The sequence below is a fragment of the Falco punctatus genome (assembly GCF_963210335.1).
Source record: "Falco punctatus genome assembly, chromosome: 6".
NCBI classification, from domain to species: Eukaryota; Metazoa; Chordata; class Aves; order Falconiformes; family Falconidae; genus Falco; species Falco punctatus.
The window spans coordinates 35,360,844-35,387,186 of NC_137585.1; the positions used below are offsets into that span (position 1 = coordinate 35,360,844).

The 26,343-nt window shown below is 47.1% G+C and overlaps 1 protein-coding gene across 4 annotated transcripts; it reads right to left on the reverse strand.

Annotated features, from left to right (window-relative positions):
* Window positions 1-113: 113 nt before the first annotated feature.
* Window positions 114-25,015, reverse strand: CBX7 (chromobox 7). 4 transcript variants are annotated; one of them, XR_013929162.1, is made up of 7 exons: window positions 20,735-25,015; window positions 19,308-19,351; window positions 15,221-15,286; window positions 14,629-14,695; window positions 13,688-14,027; window positions 10,867-10,986; window positions 114-2,495 (listed from the first exon to the last, which is right to left on the reverse strand). XR_013929162.1 is itself a non-coding variant. In XM_080393815.1 (6 exons), the coding sequence occupies exons 1-6, from the start codon at window positions 20,801-20,803 to the stop codon at window positions 10,952-10,954; spliced, it is 621 nt and encodes a 206-aa protein (XP_080249941.1). In that variant the 5' UTR covers window positions 20,804-25,014; the 3' UTR covers window positions 4,541-10,951. The 4 variants fall into 4 exon arrangements, 3 of the variants coding, with proteins under 3 accessions (XP_080249941.1, XP_080249939.1, XP_080249940.1); XM_080393815.1 differs by lacking the exon at window positions 114-2,495 and having other exon boundaries at window positions 4,541-10,986; window positions 20,735-25,014; XM_080393813.1 differs by lacking the exon at window positions 114-2,495 and having other exon boundaries at window positions 4,541-11,634; window positions 20,735-25,009.
* Between the last annotated feature and the right edge of the window lie 1,328 nt (window positions 25,016-26,343).

Genomic DNA, 26,343 nt, shown 5'->3' on the forward strand with positions numbered 1-26,343 from the left:
GTCTCCCCGCACCGTCCGCCTCCAGCCAGCGGGGTGGCGCCGGGGGGTACGCGGGGAAGCAGGCAGCCTTGAAGTACCTACTGAGGCAAAAACTAGCGGTAAAGGTGACTAAATCCTTTTTTCCTTTTTTTTTTTCCCTTTTGGCTGGCACTTTTATGTGCCCTCATTTTTGAGCCAGTATAAGGTACCGCAAGGTAAATGGGCCAAGCATGCTACATAAACCTTTAAAAAAATAAAATAGAAAAATGTTAAGTCACTTAGAGGAATTCCCTGCCCTGAGCATTACTGCAAAATCCTATTTAATTTGCAGCGTGCTTTACACTCTCTTCTAGGTGCTAAAAAGACAAAGAAAAAAAAGCCTCAGTCAAAAATCATTCGCTGATTCAAAATGGAAGCTGGCAGCCCTGCAGCTGCCTTCGTGTGGAGCTCAGGGTCCCTCATTGCCTGGAGATACCACCTGGCACAGCAGAACAGCATACTCTCCTGCTTGAGCTCCATTTTAGGGTGAGGAGGGGGTGCATTCCAGAATGATACCCTCTGGAAAAAGGGGGAGCTGTGATGAGGGCTGTAGGCAATGGCCAACTTGCTTTTGCTGCTCTTTCTCAGCCCACCTTGACTGCACCAGCCACCTGCAGGGCACTGGCATCCCTCAGCGACCTGCTCTTCAGCCAGCCTGGCAGGGAGCACTCCCAGCCCCTGTGGCCTTTGCTAACTCTTCCTTTATTTGCATCCGTCTCCCCTTTCTACCTCTGGCTCAGAAGTTTTACCCAGGAGGAGGATATTCTGTAAATGGCTATCTTTATCAGTAGTAGTAGTAGGGATGGATTTCCCAAAATCAAGGTAGGCAGGCAGGAGAACAAGCGTCTTCCTTGCTGCCTGTGATTCAGGCAAGATCTGTCATAGTGTTTTGTTCTTTTTCACCTTAGCAGCGGAAATGTTGCAGCCACCACAAGCTGTCTGACCAGAGGAAAAGTGACTCAAGAGAAGATGCGTTCCCCACCACCTTGTCTCATTTGAAGGGGCGTGGGTGGAGGGGTTGCTGAATGCTGACAGAGACAGCAAATGGACAGTCACATGGACCCTGGTTCAGGAGATGCAAACAATTCGGAGAACAAGGTGTTTCTGTGGTCAGGGACTGAACCACAGTGAACTTGACCTAAATGCAGAATTATCAGTGGCAATATCACTTTCTTTGAGAGCAGGCTTTAAGAGGCCCTTTCTCAGGTATTTACTATCACAGGCCAACCGAGAACAAAACCCCAGACAGATCATTCAAGACTCATCTAGAATAGGACAAGTCCTTCTGGACTGGCCTATCTTTCTAGACACCATTTAAAAAAAATCTTAATTCTTAATTGAAAATATTATATATATTTTGAAGGCAACTTCAAAAGAACAAGCTGATCACACCCATCACACTTCGTTTTTCACTTTTTTAACTGCTTTTAACTTTGCACATCGAGTGTTAATGAACACCATCCACATTTAAATTAGTGTATTTGATACTGTTTGCTTTGTTTAAACAACTGCTTTTACACTTGTGGCTGAGTGTCAAACAATTGAACTTCTAACTGTCAATATCATCCACCCTAAAAAGCAGGCACTCCTAAATCAGAAGGAGGAAGGGTCCTCACACAGATACACAAATACACGTGCAGCAGCTGTGACTGATGGCCTTGTCCCCAGGCAGACGAATGGGTCAAGAACAGCACACCTCACCCTGGGGCAGGGGCACAAGGCACCCCCGATCCATGGACCAGAAGGGGCAGCAGCATTTCCGACAGTTCTCTGTGCTCTTTCTAGTTATTTTCTCCTTCCACCTGTCAGCAGGACCTTCTTTCCAGCCACAGCGACTGCTCAAATCACTGCAAGCAGCCATTGTATAGGTATTGCCCAGTCCCAGGCTCTTTCATCTAACTTTTACTTTCACAAAGCAAAATAGCAGCAGAATATCCAGCTGTTCTGAGTATTGTTGGCCATTTCCTTTGTTTCATTCACGTTCCCAGTAAAACACTTCAGGAAAAAAAAAACCAACAACCAAACCCCCAGCAACCTGGGAAGATGGCTCTACCAGAACAGCTATCGTTCACTACAGACACTGAAATAAAACATGTTTTTGATGCCTCACTGCCAGCAAGACTGGTGCCGTAGGATATACCGTAGCACTTCTTGCTACGGCTGAGAAGCCAGTGCAGGTAAGCAGTAAACTTTGGGGGAACAAGAAGACCTTTCTCACTAAAATCACTGGCAAGCAGTGTACGAGCATGGGAGGAGAGCAGCAGATGCAAGGCCATTTTTATTTATTTTTTAAATGGCACTTGATAATGGGAAACTCACCTGCTCAAAGCTGGTTGTTGCCTCCGGGCTCATTTTTTGCAAACTGGTGACTCGCCAGGAGTAGCAGCACTTATTTCCACCAGAACAACTCCAAGGGTTGATCAACTGACTCCGTTGCTGTTTGCTCCAGGGAGGTCGCTGTCAGGAGTGGTGGATTTCTGTAAAGAAGTGGTCATTCCCTCGCCTACACTGGGAGCTGGTACAGCTGCGCACACCCCAGCCCTTCAAGCAAACGCTGCACAGGTTTTAAAGCGAACCCTTGGCATTATGGTTATCTGCATCAAAACGTGGTGAGATTTGCCAGCTGCAGCTCTGAAGCACACAAGACAAAGGCAGACCCCTCAGAGCTGACCATGTGCTTCCCTGTGCAGCTGTTACAGGTGGCTCAGCATGGCCCAAGCAGTGGGCATAACAACCACCCCTCCAGCTTTTTGACATAGGAGAGAGAGGAGAAGGCCCATAGGTGTCACGTAGTGCCCACACCACCGGGGTGCTAAGAAATCCCTTGGCCAGCCTATGAGTTCCCAAAGCAGGCCCAGCTACCCAGGCTGCTGCTAGATTGGGGTGATGACACAACTCCCTCGGGTTTCTTGTATCCTTGCTTCAAAAACAGTCACTTAACAAGCAAAATGCTGTGAAGAGAAGGACCAAGAGCAGGGAAGACAAGCGGCACTGAACAGACAGGAGGTGATGGCCAGCTTGCTGACAGCACTTGACACCGTAGGGGCCACAGATGCTGCATTTCTTCACTTCATGCTTCTCGGAGAACACCTAGCTGCTCACACCGTGCAGTTTCCCCTTTCAGGTGCTACCTACCATCGCAGGGGCCTGGGGGGTACCTCCTGTGGTGCAGATGAGTGTTCTTGTTCTCAGTCACCAGATCGGGAGAGTTGGCTGCACTGCATGGATCAGAGGGGCAGCATAGCAACAGATTATTTGAAAAAAAAAGTACTATCCAGATTAACCTTTAATCCAACCAACACATGCATCAGAAAGGACAAGCTGTTTTGAGTTCCTAGCGCCAGCCAGCCTCTGCAGCGTTGGCAGGGGCAGGAAGAAGCCTTCTCCAGAGCCGGCTTTCCCATAACTCTGCCCTGCAGTTTCTTACAACTTCACCTGACTCCCTAGCTGCTGCCAGAAATTAAGTAGCTGGCTGGAGTCCTGCTCTGATGCCATCACTCAAATCCAGCTTCCCTGGCTCAGGTCAAGCATGCTGACTGTGCTTTGGTAGCACAGGCAAGACCTAACCACACCGCCTTGAGCCATGACCGACTCAGGAAATGCGCCCCATCCCCCTCTGCTTTTGCTCCGCGTGCTTTAGCGATTGATGTCATAGCTGTGTTCAGATGCAGGGCTCACCCCCACGTTACAGCTACTAAAGACATCTTGGGCAGCCCCATCTGCTTGCTGAGGTACCTCAATTAACAGCTAGCCTCCCCCTCCACAGAGGATGGCGAGGCACATGCCTTTGAGGGAGCAAGTCAGAAACCAAAGTGGACTAAATGACCTTTGGGATTCTCTCCAGAGTAGCAGCAGTTCCAGGACTTGGGCTCCCTAACTGAGCCCTTTGTTACCTGCAGTGAACCTGGGGCCAAACTCCACCCAGCAGCTGCTGTGCTGCCGGGGAGCTCCTTGAAAGCCCTGCAGGCCAACCCACCAGAGGACTCAGCTTGGAGGAGAGGGGCTTCCCTGCTGGCAACCTGTGCGGAGCACGTTTGGCAGCCCAGGCCTTGCCTCAGTTTCTCTGTTCCCAGAAGAGACACAGGATACAGGGCACACCAGCACTCTCCCAGTGCTGGCAGTTATCCTGGCACTGCAGTGTTGCGTGAGGATGTCAAGAACTCCCTAAACCCATAGCAGCAATCACCCTGCCATCAGCATTTTCCTCTTCAAATTCTAATCCACCAACAACCAGCTGTCCCAGGTCACCTCTGTACAGCTCTAACTTACCCAGTGGGTTAAAAATTAATAAAAACCTGACCTCCTTGAATCAAAGTAATGAGTAATGTCAGAAACAGCCTTCTGCAGGCTCCGTTCTTCATCGATCCTTCTTTACTGATCTTTCTCATGCATACACACACATTTTCCATTCCTTTTCCAGCCATGCCGTGTGTTTATACCAGCAGAAGCGACTGGTGGAAAATAATTCAGCTGTAGAGTTAGAGCAAGGGGAGGTAAATGACCACACAAACAGACCATTAGGTAAATGTCAGTTCTCATATTTAATATTTTAATAATTTTGTTTGCAACATTTACCACATAAATCATCTAAATAAATAGATGCTGTACAGTCTCTTATCCATATCAGTACAAAAATAAAACCACACTTTGTGTCAAATTATACTCGAGCCTGCCCTCCCTTTGCTATTACAATCTCCTTTTACAGCACGTACTCGCTCAGAAAAGGCATTAAACTCCAATTGGTTTGTTTGGAATTGGTTTACTCCCTATTTCCCCCCCTCCCCAAATACATTCAATTAGTCTGTACAAAAGCTAGAAGCTCATTCTGTGCAAAAGGAAGCTTTCTGTGTGCAAAGACTCAGATACTCTAGCGAGCTGACAGGAGCAACAGCAACAACTGAAGAGACAAGAACAGAAATAATCCGGGGCCCTCCCCACTAACTGACCCCATCTCCCACCTCCCCCCACCAGAAAGGAAGAACACCACATTAGGTGAATCAGTGTGCAAAACAGCCCGAACAATGTGTGTACGATGAGGGAAAGAGTTGGTGCTGAAAACCCAGCCAGAGGCCTGGGGTTCCCTCAGCTGTAGAGCTGGCTAAGTGAGGGGGGAGAAAAAAGATTCTCTTATCTTAGCCTGCTCAAAAGGTTCTTGAGACGCACAGAACAAAAGCTTAATCTAAGAGATTTTAGGTCTTTTGTTGCCGTTCTGTTGGTGATGAGGTGAGGAAATGGCGTCTGGAAAAATCCAGTAGCTACTGAAGACAGCTCCTGGTTCACCCTCCCTTCCTCTCCCCACTCCCTGCAGAAGGGCAGATACCTTCCTGTTCCTCAACTAAGCTAATAAGGTGCAATTTTTCAGACAGAAAACGCTATAAGATGTCTCCAGAGTCAGAAGAAGCAGTCAAAGTTCCAGACTAGGACCGCTCAAACCGAAACTCAGCTTCATTTTCCCCTTTCTTTTGACAAAGAAGGTGGGGGAGGGAGGAAGCCAGCCTGCACCCTGAAGACGAGCAAGACTTTGTGTGTCTCCTCTCCCCGTCCAGGGAGCCCTCTTGTTAGTTGGCACCCTGGACTGCACTCCCCTTTCTGCCATGGGAGGGAGGCAAAGGGTTGGGTGGCAGCTCTGGAAAAATGATAAGGAGCAGCCAGTGGCCTGAAACATACATCTTTTGCTTTTCAAATGCCACTTTTAGACAGACGGTAAGGAGTATGTAGCACTCCTAGTGCTTTGCATTTCCAAAGTGCTTCAAAATATACTTCAGATTTAAAAGCAAAAAAAGCTACTTAACATTTTAACAGATTTGCAAAAAGCTTCTTTGTGCTGACACTACATTTTCTGGTTAAAAAATAATAATACTTAAAAAGGCTTTCCACCCCCTCCTCCAAAATCCCCCTCCCAGTCAAAACTCTGGTACCCCAGTAACAAGATAAGCTGCGATGGAGGTTCCAAACAGCCTTATGAGCATTCCCTTTTCCCTAGCATTTTTGCAGAGCAGCCCATGACAGATGGAAACAATCACAGCAGCAAAGCTTCCATCCCGTCCCGACTCAATAGCAATCCATCTCCACCCTGTTGGCCATTAAGCTCTCCCACTGAGCTCTGCTCCTCTCTACTACTCCCAGTTAACTAGGGATCATCTGCCACCTGCTCCCTGCTGAGCCACCATACTCTGAGAAATTAAGGGTGCAAGGGAAAAAGAGGTGGAAAAGAAAAAGGGGTCATCGCTCTGGGAAGTTGCTTGTTACAGGAAAGGATTTGAAGGGCCTGAATTCAATTTTAAGTGATTGCTTCTCTCTCCTTCCAAATGTCCTGGGGATGTCTGGTAGGCCCTCCCATCTTCACCAGCTGCTTTGGGGGTATTGAGGTGATTTGACACCCAGAAGGTTCATGGTTTCTCTGTGAGGATGGTAAGTTGAGCTGGCATAGGACAACATGGTCTCTCGATCATAAGCTATTGTCTCAAAATAAGTTTACGATGCCCTTGGGGAAAATAATTTTACAACAAGCACAGCAAAAGCAACATGCTCCCTTTACCTGTATGTGGTAATGCTATACATTCCCATGTAGAAGTTACCCTATGCAAGCTGTTAACATGGACATCTCCCTTGCTTTCCCAAATGGTAAAACATACATAAATGAAGCTCTGACCATCTCCTCTCCATAGGGCCCACTCAGAACTCCAGGGGGCATCCACCCACTGATGCAAGGGATCAGCTTCACTACAAGTTCTTTGCACTTCTAACATACCTTCTCTCTCAGCTGCCAGCTCACCCAAAGGCCTGTCCTCAACTGCCTAGCAAGAGCAGCTCTGAGGCAGCTCCTTCCCTCCCTTCCCGGACAAGCAGCTGCCCCTACTATCTTCCTAGAAAGGCCCACTGCCTTCTTCCTAGGCCGCAGGTAAGCAAGGGAGGAACAGAAGATGGGTAGATACCAACTAGCTTTAGAAAACGAGATTTTTACACTTTCCCTACTTCACAAAGGACAAGCTTAAAGCTTGAGAGGAGAGGAAGGCGTGGAGAGGTGGTGGCAGATTTAGCTTTGCTCAGATAGATGTGGCTGGCTGACAGCCCTCGCTGCTGTCTTCCACACCCCAGCCTCTGTTGTGGGTACCACCGAGGGTCTTGCACGAGCTACCCTGCCTATTTTTTGACCTGTGTGAGGCCTCCCTTCTCTGTTCCAGTAAAATCAAACAGCGCTAGCTGGTGTACAGCAGGAAACAGTACTGGGGCCAAGGGCCCCCTGTGAGGTGAACAAACAATTTTATACATTCAGTCACAAAACACCAGAAGAACAATTCTGGACAGTTTCACAACACTAACAACAAAAAAAGCCATTCATTTCTCAATAAGCTTCTTTCTCTCTGAGGCTCTAACATAAGCAAGGGTCGATTCACTAACAAATTTGGGCTTATTTTGGCAAATGGAACTGCTTTTGAGTTTTCTCACAATAATATCCTGTTCTTGCTTGAAAAAGAAAAAAAAATAATCCACAAAAAAACCCCCACCTTGGTCTGACTTCACAAGCAGAAGGGTGCCCAAGCAAATGCAAGACACTAAGGAGCATGCAGGAGCTACAAGGCTACTTAATGCCACTATTTTATGTGTTAAAACTTGCTGTTCCAAGGCATCACATGTATCAGAGCAATAACATTTCATTTATAACTATCCAGGAACAGAGACAGTCCTTTCCACAGGTCTGGGGTGGTTTTTTGTTTGTTTCAAACACAGTGTTAACAATAAAGGTTTTCCAGTCTCATGAAACCCCTCAGTTCTGTCATATATACAGCGAGTTCACTGTTAGAAGATCTATGAAATAAAAAATTCCAAACTTCCATCCCCCGATTGTGGCTGGTAAATTCTCACATGGGAAGAGTTCTAAGAATGACCCTTAGAAAGAACAGTTCTTCTTCGAGAAGTTTGTTTCTTGCATACAGTTCAGTAATTTCCACTGGCTGAAGTTTTTCTTGTTTACAGCCATGGAGCCAAACAAGGTATGGGAGAGTTAGCCCATTTCTATTCTCAGCTTGTGCTTCAAATAGAATTATTAAACTCAGCTTCAGCTGGATGCTATTCTGGCTCTTCTAATCAAACGGAATGCTTAACGAAGCTCTGAGTACAGCATCTGATTTTCATGGTATGTTAGCCCAAGAGGTCCCAATTCAGTTTTCAAATTTTGGGTTGAACTGGCAGATGAACAGCACTGGGGAGAAGAGACAAGACAACCCAGACAACCTCTCATTCCATCACAAATAAAAAACCCCTACACATCTACACCTGCAGAAGTGGAATAACACTAATTTTAAAGTCCCTCAAGACCAGCTCTACCAAGGAAGTTTACAACAACATGTCACCAGACAATATGGAACAGAGCCAGATTTTTAAAATATCAAGAGAAAAATCTTCTCAAAGAGATCTTTAAGACAAGAAAGAATTCATGAATGTAAAATAAAAAAAAGTCCACCCCAACACAGTAACTGCTTAGTTTCCTAGCACAAACTCCTCCTCACACACACAAACCAAACCCACACACATGCAACTTGTTGCATCTTAACGTGATAAGGGTTAACTCCTCTGACCTGTACACAAAGCAGCATGATAGCAAAGTACTTTGTTCAACACTGTGTAGTGAGATTAGTCACCAGCAGAACACAAGCAAGCCTGATCCAAAAAGTGATTAAGATATGAAGCTGTGGGTGTACCCTCTTTGAAAGACCACCACAGGTCTTTGAAAACTCCACTGCAGGAGGAAGCAAAGATGTTTAAAGAGAAATGCCAAAACAAAACATTGAGAAGTCTCAGCTGATGAGTGGAGAGAAAAGCAGAGGATGGAAATCCAGTTTGTTAGGACAAGCTCTTTCCTGCCGCAGGATTGGTATTGCTTCCAATGTCAGCCAAAGCCAGGAACCTTAGGAAGCTTTTCTGGTGTATTTGTACACTGAGATGGAAGACAGGACAAAGGCAGCAGTAGCTGCATTAGAATAAAGAAACCAGATCCCATAAACGCCATGAAGATTTAGCAGGAAGAGCTGGAGTTCAAGACTTTTTATAAAATAAGCTAAAATATTATGCTTCTGCAACTATAACTACTTGACCCGCTACAACCTTCAAGAGTGGACTCAGCCATGTGGTGCGTCCACTGGTCACACAACAAGAAAGAGATGCAGGTAATCAGCACATTTGGCAAGTGTTGGGGAGAGTAAGTGTGTGGGGTGACGATGACAATACTGTCTGTCCCCACATCCTGCAAAAGAGGGTGCAGCTCCAGATACAGAAGCCTCGCTCTGGACACCCACGTTTAACAAACATCCTGAGCCTGTATGCTTACCTCATCAATTTGCCCTTGCTAGCTATTGCTTTCCCACTCACTCTTCCTCCCACCACACAACTTCTCCATCCCCCAGCTTCCACTTCTCACCCTCTCAGATTTCCCCATAATGAAACTCCCATGTCACTTACCTTGAGAGACAAAAAGGTTAGTCCAGTAATTCAAGATCTTCCCAGTGGTCCTTACACTGCTGTGACACAGTGGAAGATAGGCCTACTCAAACAGCTCTGAGATGGAAGGGGAAATCCTAAGTCTATACTGAGCCGCCACATCCTATCTTGAGGTAAAACCTTCTCTTAATAAAAACCACAGGGGCAGTCCAAGCATTTCGCAAAAGGTAGATGTTTGGAGGACCAGAAGTCCCAGAGCTCCCAAATTCTGCAGGCTAGCAGCCAAGCCCTTCAAAGGAACACATTGAGGATTTCCACAGGTGTCTTTACTTTAGAGCTCAGAAGGCTTGTAGAATAAATACAGCAGGTAAGAGATGCTTCAGGTGGGGTGGGCAGAGGAAACAAAGGATTTAAGAACAGTAATCATGACAGTAGCCAATGTTAGCCTGCAGCACTCTGTCCTGCAGTTCCCACTTTAGACTCTAACTTACTTTTCTTGCTCTCTGTAGGAAAAGGTCTATATTTTAAAATTTAAGTTAAATAAAATCTGCTTTTAAAAAAATGGAAGAGAACATGCATGTGCAAGAACAGATGCTATGCTAAACTACTAACTCAAAATACATCAATTTTTCAAAAACCTTAAAGTGTCACAGGCAGTCCAGCACAAGGCATTTTTAAGTGCAAGATCAGGCAGGGTCTATTGAAACGCAGACCGCTTTCCTTGGCAAAGATTTTTTAAGCCTTCCAAGGGGAAGTTCCTATCAGTAAAGTAGTACAGGATCACAGATACTGTGAGGAGACCAGAGTCACAGAAGAATATTACTCAGGCAGTACAATCCAAGAATTTTCATTGCTTAGAATTAAGACTTTTTTTTTTTTAACCCCTTCCTCAAATCTAATACACGCCTTCCCCACATGTTGTTTACCTTGGATCTCTCAATGGGATCCAAGAACAGAATTTGCTGCTAATCAAGGTCCGTTTCTAGCTCAGTTCTCTCCAATTCCTGTGTCCTGGGCCTGTGCCAGTATCTTGGATATCTTTGCAGTGCCAGGCAATGCTTTAGTTGTCCTACTGGCCCCTCCTCCCAGGGGAGAGGAGCCGGTTTTCAACCAACTTATTACCACAGATTCAGGGTAGCATTTGTTATTAATACTGAATTTGGCAAAGGGTAAAAATACCCCACTCCCCATAATGCATTCCTCACACAGCAGAGCCAAGCCCGGAAATCCTCTTCAGCATATACAGAACAGTATGTCTGCACTGGGTTTCTGAGCTTTTAGTGAGTGCAAATTGAATTTATGTTGCCAATCTAGATTTCAGAGACGCATTTCAGTCTTTCCACATGATCAACTATCAAACGGAGAAACCTCTGCTGTCTATATGGACCCACGCTGCAAAGACTGACTTACCACAGACAGGCAAACATGGTTCTGAAGTCCTGACAGCAGGCCACAGGGGAAACAGCACTGGAGAGGAAGTCTGTTAAGACTGGAGTTATCTACACAGGTAGGATCCATTGCCTCTCACTGCTGCAGGAAGAGAGGGAGGAGGAAGGTAGGAAGAGCAATGCACAGAGAAGTATCTTTATCCAAGGGATATCAATTGCAAAACAAGGCAGCAGACTAGAGACCCAGCTCTCTTTCCACCTTCACATGCCCTCTCCCCACAAATGCAGCTGCCACCACTTAACAGGATAAAAGGCAAATTGTTCAGCTTGCTGCTTTCACATCTAGGAGGGGAGTCTTTGCCAGGGAAAGGGCTGTCAGTTTTTCAGATGGACAAAGCAATGACAAACACACACCCCCTACACTGCCCTTTTTTGCGTATCTGAAAGGGGGAAAAAGGAGAAAAGAGAGAGGGTGGGTGGTGGTTGGTTGGTTCGTTGGTTTTTTTTTAAAAAAAAAAGGTCTCTGTAAACATTTTAAGAGGACACATTTTGGATATTTTTTTTTTTCTTAAGGGATAAAACAACCCTTCCCTAGCCCCACCCTAAAAGCACTGGTTTTGGGGAGCACTGAAAATGGAGATTCAGAACTGCACGCTCCGGTCTCGGAAGAAGCCCTCAGCCACTTGTGCTTCTCTGAAAGTGACGGTAATGGAGTTTGCTGTGATGTCTGTCACTGTCACTTCGCTGGGGGGCACAGTGGGAATCCAAGGGAGACTGCCATCCACATCTGCTGCAGAAGGAGAGGCAGATAAGAGTAGGTTAGCAAGAGAGAGGTGGGGGAGAAGGAAAGGAGGAAGAAGAGAGGGAAGGGAAGGATGGAAAGAGAGGCCTCCTTTCTGACAAACGGTGGGTGAAAACAGCCTGTACTGAATCTGCACAAAGGCAAGAAAGAGCATGGGCAAGCCCTCCCCTCAGAGGCTATGGGAAAATAGAGGATCCCTGCAGGATATAATGGGAAAAGGAAAGAATAGCGAAGGTGTCCAGACACACGCCAGCATTGGAGCAGGCTACGCAGAGGTCAAAAGACCCTGTAACACCACTCGGCTCATCTAACCATCCACAATTCCCTGATACCTCTCACCTCATCTCAGCCCCTAATTTGGCTGTGTCAGCAAAGCACACTCATCCAGGTGTGAGCTCACCTGCTTATAAATGTCCTATCCTGTTGAAAAGTAAAAAATCACAAACTCTTACACATGCTCTTCAGATACTCCTGGGGGAGTCAAAGGGATCCAAAATGGAGAGTGTTCCTTGTACTGCACCTGTAATGCAGCCTGGGTGTGATTCTCTCCAAAAAAATCTGTCAATACTGCTTCACAGAGAGGTTGTTCTCCATTTCTTCTATCCTTTCTGTGCTCCTGGATAGCTACATACAAGAAACCCAAGCATCCCTGCACTTTTTCACTGCAGTAATAATTATCAGTCTCTCTGCCACCCTAAGCCTCACTTCCCCCAAACCCCAGAGACAGCCACAAAAATACAGAGAGAGGAAGGAAAACGTACCCTCTCCCTGTCACTAGACCTGTACTATACACCTTGTTGTCCCAAACCAGGCAAGGAATGAGGGCCCCTTAAAAGTGTATTTCCTGGCCTCTGTCTCAAATACCTGGGGTGCCTACTTTCACCTCAGAAAGAGTCTAACCCACCTAACAATAATTGGAATTCCATGCAGGCCATGTGTCAAAGGGATAACAAAAACAGTTTTACATTTCTGTAGAACCATTCATTCTTCTGATCCCCAAGTGCTTTAGAACCCACCACTTCCAGAGGGGAAGAGCCTCACATATTTGCCCATTGGCAGGATGCAGAGCTGGGTTCGTCTGTGCTACCACCGTTGAAGCCTCCCTGTATTTTGGGCACTCTTTGAGTCCCTCTCAGGAAGGAGGGGATAACGTTGATTGCCAGAACACAGCTCTCTCCTCAAAATGCTGCCTAATCCAGCCTGGCTAACAGCTACTCCTAGCAAGGAGTAACAGGATTCCCTTAGCTACTACAAGCAGCACAAGTCCTGGCTTTCCACTCCTTAGCAAAGCTGTGCCTTCAGAAGCTCTAATAATGCAGGGATAGAGTTTTCTTCGTAACTCAGAAAACACACCCTTCCCACAGCCCATCTGCACAAGGTGTTGGTATCCCTCCCCAAAATGCCAAATATGCCTGGACATCTCCCATGCCTACACCCACGCTGCCTATTCAATGGATCAGGCAGGAGTTACCATCCTCACTTCATCTCTCATCCCCCTCTCACATAGCTCTAGAGCAAGAGACTTTACAGGATGTGGGGTGTGGAGAGAATAGGGAAGGAGGGGGCAGAGGAATGCACTATGGGTTCCTAACGGCATTCCTGTATGCTTATCAGAGCAGCACTGGGAGAGCAGCTCTCATGCCCAAGCTTGCCCACTGCCAGCCGAGCTCCTTTTAGAAGAGCAGCAGGCTGAACACATGTGGATATGTGGACAGAGGCAGAGTTCATCCCTATCACACCTGCACATCGCCTCTGCTGGGAGGAAACTGTAAGAGGGGAGTAACTTGCAGCACCTTCCACATGCAGTATCTTCTACTGGGAGGGGCATTACTGATACAAAGCCTACAGGGAGGCAACAGCACCAAAAAAGCAGATTAATCTGTGCTATTCATCCAAACAAGAGGGCCACAATGTCAGCCAGCGAGAGCTGCTCTGAGGACCTGACCCAAACCACAATCCCAGGATGAGGCAAGCAAGGAGGAAGCATGCAGAGCATCCTTTGCATACCCCAGAACTTCACAGCCGAGGTGTCTGGCCTTACCTTCTTTGCTGGCGTGCTGCATGGCCTCCCAGTCCTCAGGGCCCTGCCTGGCCTCTAGGCCCACTGCATCATTCAGGAAGAACTCATGCCTGCAGTTTCGGCTTTCCAGGCTTGCCATGCGGGGGAACTTCTTCCTTGACAGTCGCAGGTACTTCTGGTTTTTGCGTTGCTTCCGGAGAGAGAACGGCAGGACCGTTCCCCCAGTCTTCTCTGAGAACTCTGCTTGCCCTGGCTTGGCCCCTGGCATGCTACTGTCTCCTCCTCCAAACCTCCGTGCAAGAGAGAAACAGAGCTTCTCCTTTCCCTTGTGGGCACTCCTCAAGTCCATGCCATAGAGCCGCTGCCAAGACATCAATGCAGCAAGGGTCAGAGAGGAAATCAGATAATAGTCAGGGCTCCCACCTGGGAGCCAGGAAACTACTCTCTGTTCAGTCCCCGAACACCTAGATGAGCTAGGAGAAGTTGTGCTGCTTCTACAACACTGTTTCTCTCACCTCTTCAACTGCCATCTAAGCTCTTCCTAATATGTGCTTCCTAGGACTGGCTGCTTTGCTTGGCAACAGTCAAGGCATGCTGGAACTCCGCTTCCAACCAGTGTCTACCTTTAATATGACGTAAAGTCCAAGCCCAACGTGAAATTGAAAGAGCACACAAACCAGGTAAACCTGCAACCACCCAAGCCCAAAGTTTAGAAAATCCTAGTTCAGACAGCAAGAACTGTTGTTGATTGTTTTGTTTAGCTTTTTTAAAGACAAGTTAGCTGGCTCTTCAGCTAACAGGTTAAAAGTATCTGCCTACCCACTGATTTCATGTTGTTGTGTAAGCTTGTTACCTCCAGTTTTGTCCATGCAACAGCAAACAGATAGTTTCCACCTCCCTGTGAGCAGAGGAGCAGCAGAGCAGCTAATGAGTTAGAAATACACAGAAGAGCAAGAGGCTACCTGCAGTAGGAGGCGCTTTGGTTTGGGGCCTCTTTTCCTGTACCCTGATGCACGGTCTCGCTCTTCCCTGTGAAAGAGGAACACAAATCAGAGTACTAAACACCACAGCACAAAACCTAGTCAGGACATCTACCTTGGACATCTACCTTTTGCAGCACAGCTCCCTCATTTCCTGCATTAAAATCCAATGATGACCAGTGTGGGCTCGAAGAATGTCCTGGAATTGCTTCTGGTAGGAGTGAAAGCCTTACAATAAGGGAATTTCTCTGACTGCTGATCAAGGATGGGTTAGAGAAATTTACCACCTCACATCAGTCAAGCCCTGGACCTAATCAAAACCTAAGACTGACTGCTCTTTGGCTCAGTGCTGCTTGTTCTTGGCCTCATTTACTGAACAGTGCCAATCAAAGCTGCTTTAACCCCATCTTGTCTGCCTCAGCCAACGCCAGGATACAGAGACCAAGCAGGATTCATTGCTATACATGTCATCTTTGATTGAAGCAGGGACAACAGGGGCACTTTGTACATGCTGTGAAATAAAGACACTATTTCCTTTTCCTGTGTCCAGGGAGAGAAAGAACATGTGCCTTACTTTTCTTCGTAAGCCACTACCAGGCGAGGGTCCAAGATATGATCCTCTGGCTCCCATGTGCTGTATCTGAAGAAAAACATAAGGAATATAAAGTAAACAATACTTTTTTTGCAGGCCTGCTACCAATGTGCTGTGGCCCTGGATACTGCCTTCACAAGAGTTGGTGGGGCCTGCCACAACACTGCAAGAGCTCTGAGGAATCTCAGCCATTCTGCACCCCCAACTTCCAGCAGACACCACCTCCCCTTCCCAAAACAGGCAGGGCCGAGTGTCAGGCAGCTCTTTAAAGGAGAACAGGGAAGACTTTCCTCCCCAGGGCCCCCTTCACACTATTTGCAAAGACTCTGCAGACACTTGAAAACTGATTTTAAGTCAGTGCCTAAACAGGTCTCATCTACAGCACTCCCTCAAATCCAACAAACCCCATGGAACAATGAGATGCAATCCAATACAGCTTTCTGAAAAATAGGTCTCTCTTAATTTAGGTTGCTGAAAGAGTAAGTATGCTTTCTCACCTGCATTATTAATTACCTCTAATAACTGGAGCTGAAAGTATTCATTTAAGAAGAGTTTAATTTTTCTCCACTGATGCTATTAAACTAAACATGTTTAGACCTGGGCCCTGAGGCAAGTTGACAGCGACTTTCCAACTGTTCCTCCTCTTGCTCGACTGCCCCTGTGGGTTATTTTTATCTGGCAGAGGTCACCAGTGTTTCTGTACCGGTGCAGGAGGAACACATCTGCATTGTGGTCAGGGCTACCAAAACTACTCAAAATAAGCTTGATGCTCTGAAAGTAGCCTGTGAACAGTGTCACTCACTGCCCCATCTCCTGCCTCGATTTTGAGACAGCTGTGACAGGAGTCAGATGTTCAGGAAAGGACTGAACCTACCCAGCAGGCAACACCAAAACTGGTTCCCAAAGGGCACTGCTGCACTTCATACCAAGCAGAAGCAGCAAAAACTCCCATTGTGGAAGGTGAAAGAATCACAGGGTAGTCCTCATGTCAAATTTGCTTCTAAGGGGTCATGTCTGCCCAGAAAAGGTGGGTGGCATGTCCCTACCATAGAAACTCAAAGGCAAGAAAGCAAGTCTGAAACCCCAAATGCTCAAATTGTTAATTTTCCTGGAATGTGAGGTCCAGGGCCTGGAGACAAAGCACCTCCCAGCCCTTGGGGAGGAGAGCAAGAGACAAGCCACATGCAGGTGGGCAAGGGGGCACTGATATCAGTGCCTTGAAACAGGGGAAAAGCCAATTAGGATTTTTACATTTCAGGATGAAGTCTAGGCTACACACAAGGGCACATGGTACATGCATATATGTACACAGGGGAGGTGGTGTGGGAATGCTTTTCCCTTTCATCTCTCCATTAGATGGAAGACAGGTACTGATAGCATTCATGGAGAATGGGTCTAGAAATAAAAGTACAATTCTTTTGCAAAATGGAGAAACAAAAATACGAAATTCAGATATCCCAAGGTGCACTGTACATCAGAGAGTTAAGAACAGACACTTCTTCCTAACCAGCTGATCCCTCCCTCCCTCCTTTGCTCGAACCTCCTGCAGCAACCTGACTGTGAGCTGTCAAAGCCAAGTTACTGTTTGAACAGAGGAAGGTTTCCTCCCAGCTGCGGGGATTCTGGCATTCATTCTACAAATTTAAGAAAAATAATAACACAGGGAGGGGAAAACATTGGATTGCTTTGCATAGGCAGGAGAGGAAAGGGGATTTGTTTTAAAAAAAACCCTGGTGGGTGTTGCCTTTTTCTCTGCAGTTCAGTTTCTGGCTTCTCTGCAGTGGCAAAACACTGCATATAAAAAAAAAAACATGGCTCAGTTTGCCATGCGCATGCGCATACACACACAGAGCTATATATACGGGTACACACAGCCCAGGCTGCAGCAGAACCGCAGAGAGGCACTCTGGAAAACATAGATCATATGATGTTCCTTCCCCCTCCTTCTACTCCTCCTCTTCCCCCTCCCCTCTAAACTCCAATACAAGTTGTAAACAAGCTTGTAACTAGAATCAGATAGTAACTCCTCCATTCCCTGACTCCAGGAGTACAATCCAGAAATCTGAGGTGCAGGACATTAACAAGAATTTATTATTAAAACGAAAGGAAAAAAAAGTGAAAAGTCAATTATGTGGGAAAGCATCAAACTGCTGACCTATCCTTACTCGCTTCCATGAAGCCTCTGATGGGAATGATGGGACAACTTGTACAGAGATTACAAAGAGCATTAAGACAAAGTTTGGGAGGGGAATGAAGAGAAACACGATGTGGGATGGGGAAACTGAGTATGCTGGAAAATAAAGACGCAGACAGCTTGTGGTGCTGCATGCTATCACAGACATATGCATGTTCAGAAACACGGAACAGAGCCTACTAGGATGAAAGCGACTTCAATGCTCAAAGCATCTTGGTTTTAAGCAACTCAAACCAACAGGTGAACAGTTTAGGGGAGGGTGGGAGCATGCGCGAAGAAAAAAAAAATTCAGTGTTTCTCAGATTTGGTGTTTGGGGAAAGAGCGAAGATGTTTGGACATGTCACAGCATCAGAAGGGAACTCTGGCATCCCCTTGCTTCCTGGGCAGAAAGCTGTGCTTTTAATTCCCAAAAGAGAGCTTCTAGCTCTCCCAGATTTCCAAGGCACATGGCAAGGAAAGGCAGCAGTAAGAATAAGGGCTGTTCTGTCTGAGGAAAACTACGCCATGCCTCAACCCACCTTCTTGGCAAGTGACTTTACAAAAGAAGGACCTCAATGCACTTGTTGAAAGGAGAATGGGATAAACATCAGTATTCTGGCCAAAAGGGGATGGTGCCTCACAGACTACAAACACATTTCCCAACTTCTAGCAGTGATTAAACAAGGCTTGGCTACTTAGAAGGCTGAAGCAGTCCAAGAACTGACCCAAACTACATGGCAACTGGCGCTCAACGAGTGCACAAGGTTACGCTTTGACAGCAGAACTTACAGTCAAGAACAAAGTCACCCTCTCCCACCACCACCAGAGAGGGGAAGCTGCTTGTATTTACACATGCCCTATAAGCACAAGGATTAGGCACGAGGATTATGGCACGTAGGAACACATTTCAACTTCTTAGACACCAGGTACAATCTGTCAGGACCATCCTAGTGGGCCCTGCTTTGCAACTGCAAGGATGAAGCCGTAAAAGCAGCCCCCTTTTGCTTAGCAACACAGAGCGCAACTGCATGTGTAATGTAATTGTACCCACACAGAGCTGCAAACAGAAAAGCAAAGACAGGGCCCCATACAGGCTGGTCAGGGGGCTGTTCTACTAGACCGCTAGCTAACATAGTAATATTCTCCAGTTACCTAATCCTTTTAATCTTAAAGCCTTTTACAGACTGTTTAGACCCAGAGCAATCACTCTTCTTCAGAGGCAGCTGCATTTTAATAAGAAAAATATCTACTAACAATGTACAGCAATGCTGCAAAAAAATTTTTTTTTCCTTTTTGCAACATAGCAACCAAAGCAAAAGCAGAAGAGACACTCAACATAACAGAAGGTTTCAGACAAGGAAATGAAGACATGGCAATAATTTTCAAGGGACAAAGATCACCTGCATTTGGCTACAATCAATAAATCTGAAACATTGCCCCTTTCCGTTTGTGAATAGCAGAGGGGAAGTAGTAGAACAACAAGACAAGAACATCAACTTGTTTTCTATTTTAAAAAACTGCATATAGCTCTAAAAATAAAGTGGGGTCCTCTCGGTGCTGATTCAGGAAAGCAGGAGCCATTCCAAGTTCAGAAGAATCAGGGTTCCCTGTTAAACTCGTAATGAATTTAAAACCATTTGTATCTAGAAAGCATCTCAATGGAATATTTCAGTGGTGGCAAAACCCAGTCAGAATAGACTGGCACACAGTTTGCATCCCTCAGCTGCCGGTCCAGAAATAGATTTGGTTTTGGTTTGTAGCTCTTTGTTTTTGTTTATTGTTGTTGGAACCAGGGACAAAAGGTTACCCGTTAAGAACGGGATACTCAGTTGTAGCGATACAATGTAAGCTATTACCAAATATTAAAGGTGTAAAAACCAAGTAAAACAACTTACTTTGGGGGCCATCCTTTCCATTTCACCAGGTATTCTACTTTACCCTAAAGGCAGAAAAGGGAAGAAAACAGGTGAAGTCTGCAACCAAATATGGGCTACAGCAAGAGATGCAACCAATGAACAGGCCTAAACTCTGCAACTGAAAATCTCGTTTCCCATCCCTTTATTTTCAAAACAAAGCCACTTCCTCATTCAAATATGCTCGCTATAACTTTTTCCCCAGAAAATAGTAACGCGGGGGTATTTAAGCATGCTTGAACTACCATCAACCTGGGGTCATACCTTTGCAGAAGCCTTGCAGGCAGGACCCCAAAAGCCAAGTGGAGAGCAAGACTGCAATCATTCCCACATTTACAGACAATCCTACAAGAAGGCAGCATGCATAAATGCGAGAAGGAGATGTATGCCAGAAGCAAGTGTCAAAGGAATTTTGTTCAAGCAGAGATGAAATACAGTATTTCAGAACCTATGATATATCTCTTCAACTTCCCTTCCAGTTGCTACACACTCTACTCAAACGCTGTCCCATCATCACAGTCACTCAACCTTTCCACCCAAGCAAACAGCAGCGCACAGCTGAAGTTCAGATTTACCCGTTTATTCGTTCAGTCCAAGCACAAGATGTAAAAAGAAAAAAACCCCCAACAACCCAAGCAAAAAAAAAAAAAAAAAAGCATAGCAATTGGAAACCATGTTCAAGGGCTCCATGAGCAATGTGTACAACTATTAAGATCTTTAATATTATACTGAGGAGCTTGTTAAGGACTTCCCAAAGCATGGCAGAGGCCCTCACACGTGCGGGATGCCCATCCCTTGAAGTGCCGCTGCTGCAGCCGCAAGCACCTTTACACAACAGCACAGCGCCTGGGTCCTCGGGCCAGGGAGACGGTTTTGTCTTCCTCATGGGGGGCTCATGGGCTCCCCAGCGCTTGGAAACACTGCCCTGTGAGGAGCTTCCCGGCGGAGGGTCCCCGCAGGCTGCGTGCTTACGGGCTAGGCCTCGTAGCGCCCTGCCGGGACAGCGCGCGTCCACTGATGGGGAAACTGAGTCACGCAGCTGCCCACCGGGCCCTCCCGGAGCCCCTCCCGCCGCCAGCTCCGCTGCCACCAGCACGGATTTTTGGAAGCGGAAGCCCCCGGCGGTGACACCGCCCGCCCCTCAGCCCGGCCCGGCCCCCCCCGCGGAGCCCCCCGAAGCACACACCCCTCAGGAGGCACTCCCGCCCCCCCCGCCCCGCCGGCCCCGCGGGCAGGTGCCGGTACCGCCCCGCCGGCAGCGCGCGGCTGCCCGTTACTCCGCGCGGGCATGGGGGGGGGGGGGGGGAGGCGAAGGCAGGGCGGCCACGCGCGCGCCCACCACGCCCCCCGCGCTCGTGCGAGGCAGGAGAGGCGAGGGGTGCCCCGGCGCGCGCCCCGCCGCTGCCCACCTTCCGCACGCGCTTCTTGCGGATGCTCTCCACCGCGAACACCTGCTCCCCGATGGCCGACAGCTCCATGCGGCGGGCGGGGCAGCGGCGCTGGCGCCGGACACCGGCGGAGCCGGCTGTCGCACGGCGGAGGGCGCGGGCGGGGGCTGCCTCCCGCGGCGGCGGCGGTCGCGGCTGGCCCGGTGGCGGCGGCCGTTGCCCGCTGGCGGCCGTTACCCACCGCTCCCCCTCACACGCCCCCTCGCGCGCGGCCGCGCCCCCTCCCCTCCCCCCGCCCCGCTTTAGAACCTGCGCAACGTTTTCCCCGGCTCGCGCGGGGGGGGGCGGGGCGCGGCGCGGCGCGGGTTGGGCGGGAACCGCCTGAGGGGCCTCTCCCGCCTCCCCGCCTCAGCCCCCGCTCCCGCCGCCGCCCGCCGCAGCCCGTGGCCGGCAGCCGGCCTCCCCGCCTTTCCCCGGGAGCCGGGCTCCCGCCGGCACCCCGCTTTCCTCACGGGAAGGGCCGCCGGTTTCCAACGCCCCGGCGGCTGCGGAGCGAGCGCCGTGAGGAAAACGGTCGGCCGCCGCAAAGCGGTGATATTTACGAGTGTGTTCCACAGGAACGGCCCTCAGCGATCTCGTGGCGTCGGCGGCGGGTGGGAAAACACCAGGTGACAAAGTGCTGAGGCAGGGAGAGGTGGCGGCACGGGCCGATGCAGAAGAAACCCGGTGCGGCTCGGTTGTCCGGGCACCCGCTTCAAGTGCCTTGTGGTGAAGTGCTGAGGGGTTTTAAGGACAGAGCATACACGTAGGTGTTTGACATCTTGAAACAGGCAGGACCTACGGCCAAGGTGGCCAAGGCTTTCTAGGGTAAGGCACGAGCAAACAGGAGCGTCGTGAACAGGCATTCAGCACCGAAGTGTCCAGGCTCCTTTGTGCACCAATCTGGTGTGCAGAATTGTGCTTTTTCTTCCCGACCACTGCATTAAACAACAGGCTTTGTTTTAAAAGTCTCCTCGGATGTTTTTGCATCAGAGCAGGTGCTTTTTTCAACATGTGTGGCTACCTTTTCTCCCACAAACGTGCTCGGTCGCTCCTCCGCTGCGACTGCGTGTCACTGGATGCTGTTCATATGCAAAGTTTGAGATGGGATGAGCCTTACTGTTCAAATTACAAATATTATGCAAAAGGAAGTCTATGCTGAGAGCAAGTTAATGTGCATCATTCACTTTGAAAGCATTCGTTTTCACACAACATACACAATCCATACCTGCGGATGCAGTAACTGGCAGGTTGCTTATTTTTTCTGCAGCCATTTAAGAGCTCAAAGTGCACTGTCAGGGACTTGTGGCTGTTGGGCTAACCATTATGCAGACCTAGCAGTTTATAATGTAGAATTGGTTCTGTAACAGCATAGCCATTGAATATTCAAGGTTTTTGTACCATATTGCAAAATAATAATAAGAATAATGATAATAATAATGAATCTTTGACCTTCTGAATTCTTCCTTTCTCATATTATGCTTCTATTTCTTAGAGGGAATAGAGAAAAACATTTAAGATAAACTACTTTGTTTCTCAAAATTAAGATCTTCAGAAAAAGCAGAGACAAAAGAAGAGCAGAACATTTCCCTGAACTGCAGCGACCTGTTTATAACCCCTTTCCTTGCACTTGAACCCAATTACTGCAGTGCCAAACTTCAAAATGGAAGAAACTGTGCTCCAATGACCACTTTAGGATAAAATAAAATAAATAAATAAATCCTACAGTCACAACAAATTTGCAGAATAGTCCATTATTGATAAACTGTTGCACTTCTTAGTATAGGATATTTATAATCTGTTATTTAATATGTATCTTTTTAAGGTCAAGAATATGTATATTTCAAAATTAAAGAAACTTTATTAATGAATATTAAAGGATTTCTCAAAGTGAATCAACCTGCATGTTGATGGCAAGCTACAATACTCTTCTTATAAATGGAGGTATGCAACAAGAACCCATATGCTCTGCATCATCAGTGTAATTTCTGCACAATTATTCCCTTCTTTCTTTCTGCTTTTCCCTTTTCTCACACCAGCAACTGACCCAAGTGAAGTTTAAACAATATTTGCATCAGTTATGTTGCAGCTTTCGAAAGAGCACTCTTTTGCCTGGAAGGATGATCTGTCCACAAGATGACATCAGCATGCAATAAAGTTCCAGGCAAATCCCACGACATAACAAAAATATCTATTCCTTGTTTGCTGGGGGATTTTTCCATGCAAGTCCTCCTTCCTTTGCAGGGACTTTATTCTCACCTGTGGTTGTACTGGCTGGAGTGAAACCTGCGTGAGTCTGGACTGCTACGACGACCATGGTTCTTCGAGTGTCTTCAGTACCACAACAGGGTGCCTGTGGCTCCTTTTACTTTTCAGAAAATGCTACTAAGTGTCTCACCATAGTCTGGTCACTTTTTTGTCTCAGAGGGTTTGTTTGTTTGGGGTTTTTTTGCAACACTTTGGACAAAAATGTAACTTTTTCAAGCTGTCACACCACAGTTTCTTTTTGTTCTACTAATGGTTATAATATAATTTGAGTAGGTTTTTTGGCAGTGTGTTTTTGTTTGGTTTCCACCACCCACCCACCCCCCCCGGCAACCGAAAAATGAGCCTAAAGGGTAAGAGTAAGAACATCTCCCTTCCTTTCATGCCATCCCGAGTTCTGAATTACCATTAAGTGAATATTACTAAGCCATTTATAGGGACTGGAAATAATTAAACAATTTAAGCAATCAAGTTTTTTTTCAGATCTTTTAGCTTGTTTTAGCAGTACTTTAAAAGCCATTCTGTGATACAAGACCTTTTCTAAAGTATATCAAGAACTAGATTACAGAAATCTTTATTGGAGTTGTTCTTGTTATGGCTAATTGTACAGTTGCACTAACATATAGAAGTGAACTCAATGTGCAGAAAACCAAAGCAAATATTGAACTTTCCTTAGTACAAATTTAAAGACCCAGATCCCGGAGTCTTTAATCAAAATTCCAATTAACTTCAAAGAGTTTTACTTGGGTAAAAATTGCAAGCAGAATCTAGTACAGAAAAAATTACCATTTTAATTGCTACTAGCCTGATTAAGCGATTTAGCTTCCAGTTGATACAAGCATTTACATTAACACTAAAAATTTATTAATGGTCATTTATATTTTACAAAGCCTAATCCTGCCAGGGATTTTTTTCCCCCCCAGAATACTGCAGCAAAGATCAGTATAGCTCCAAAACAACCCAGCACATCCCTGAAGAAATGTTGCTTGATGAAGCTTCAAGAAACGACCTTGCAGCAGAAGCAGCCTTGGCAGCCTGCGAGCACGGTGCTGCCATGACTCCGTAATGTCACGGGAGCTGGCAGCCATGGAGAGCCACACTGCCGACGCCGTTTGCGATGTACCGCTGACTTGGTGGGGGGACCGGCCTCTCCCCGTGGTGCTGTATGTTTAATTCTCAGTAGGTGGCACTCATCATGCTGCTCTGCAAGCGCAGGTCCGTTTCACACGCAGATCATGGTTTCTGCAGGCAGCCCCCTAACACATCACAGAAATTAAAGACAGTGAACGGGCACGGTCAGCGCTGCCCGGGCCCAGGAGAGCAGCACGCCCAGACCCCTAAGCTGGCTGGAAGCACAGCAAAGCACAGGCAGGGTGCACGGGGTACCGGTGCCATTAAGCCCAAGGGCACCAGAAAAACTGACCTCTTGGTATGTGCACATCAATTACTACATTTAATGTTAGTTCCTTAAAACCCATGGAAAGCAAGCAGCTGTCCCCTGCTGCCAGTTGGCAGCGTCTCGCTTTACCCGGAACCCTTGTGACAGCAGCCAGTGAACAATATGTTTCAAGCTGTACTTCTGCTGTGCGTTCCTCACCTGGCTCTGATCTACTGTTCCCAGCACAGGGATTTCCTGACAGTAGATGGCCAGTGAGCCCCAGCCCCAGTGCTCTGCCTCCTGCCGACACACACAGGGAAAACAAACATGGAAGTCCCCTTGCCTTGGCCGATGGAGCTAGTCCTAAGAGGTAAAGATCATCCGGCCCAAGCTTAAGTCATGCTGAGAGCTCTGGTTGGGGTCTGTCATGAAGAAAAATACCTTCTGTGGCTTCAATGCCATTTTTCTTTCATCCTTAACCTCTTTTTTCCTCGCCTGGGGTTTCTTTACCCCTTACAAGGCATACATGACAGTTTTCTACTTCAGCCTTTCATCCTCTTTAGATCAGAGCACCCACATTTCTGTCTCATTGTGGCCATGCCTTGGGTGCAGATCTGAGGCACCTGGAGTACCAACTAAATGGGATGGTAACCATTGAGTCCCAGATGGTGATTCTCTAAACACCACACCACTGGCACTTGTCCCTTAGTGCACCTCAACTTGGTGGGCAGCTCGGTGTTCCTCTACACCTTGGCTTACACTCAGGTGTGACTGGGAACCATCAGGTAGGTGTTTCATCCCAGACTTTCTTGAAAAGCTCAGCTACTGCCCAGAGCAGATTCAGTGATGAAAATTTTCTTTTAAAATGCCACTGGAAGAGGTCTTGTTGTTTTCCTACGTGTTAAACAGTAGCTCAACAGTTATAGCACACACCCAGCAGTGCGGGTGATCAAGGTCCAGTCCCTCCTCTGTCTTTGAGGGCCATGAAATCCCATCTTCTGGGAGACTGCCCCAAACACCAGACTATAGTCTATCTCCAGAGCAATACACATTCACTCACAGAAGTTGTCTCACTTGGTGCAAGAAGAATTCAGAGTTCCCTGGGCCAGGGAACAGGTGTGACACATCTCACCTCATGGTCATTTTCCTGGGCAAGAGGAGATCTGTGTCCTGATCCTGATCCCTGACTGTACATGTTATCCAGTGCCTGACTCATGCAAAATACATAAACAGGTCCTAGTGAAGGTGCTGAAATGCCAGTCTCTGCTTTCCAAGATAAACACTTAGCTAGTGAACAGTCTTTCTTCTCTTTGGCTGCTGGGTGCTGAGTACTGAGTACTTCGTCTCTGTCCCGGCAAGAGTGACGTACGCTGGTTTGGTACACAAAGTACAGTTCAGATAAATTCCTCTATGGGAAACTGTAGTAGCATTTTCAGTGCTCACACTTCAAGCCTAGCTTGAAGTGTAGGTGGGCAAGGGAAAATAAGTGCTTTTGTGGTTTGTTTTTTAAAAAAATATTTTTGTGGTTTCAATTAAATTGTGTTTTGTTGTTTCAATTAATTTGAGTTTTGTTGTTTTAGTGAAAGCCTGCCTATCTGTGGACATATGATATGTCTTTGAAAAGCCTTGGCTGCCACATGCTCTATAGAAACTTCTTCAGCTGTTCATTGCTTAAAACTTCCAAAGACTTCCAAATACTCTCATGTATGATCCTTTCATAGCATCTCCTGCCTGTAGAGCAAGAGCACCCAGCCCTAAAAATGTGTCTTTCCACAGAGGACTATTTCCATGAGACAGTCCATGTCTCCCATTCTTTCCACTGTGAAGGGGCCAGAGTTGCAGTGTTCACTTTCCCCCTGCCTGAAGCAGTCTGAAAATTCTGAAAGACTTAAAAACCAGGTACGGGGCCAGAGTCTGTTTCACACTTAGCTAAGGTCTCAACATCTGT

Coding starts and splice junctions, on each gene's coding strand:
- CBX7 (XM_080393813.1), bottom strand. CDS start 20,803: ATGGAGCTGTCGGCCATCGGGGAGCAGGTGTTCGCGGTGGAGAGCATC. Junction 15,287..19,307: donor TGGAAAGGATGGCCCCCAAA/GTAAGTTGTTTT, acceptor GTTTTTCTTCAG/ATACAGCACATGGGAGCCAG. Junction 14,696..15,220: donor GTAGTGGCTTACGAAGAAAA/GTAAGGCACATG, acceptor CCTCTTTCACAG/GGAAGAGCGAGACCGTGCAT.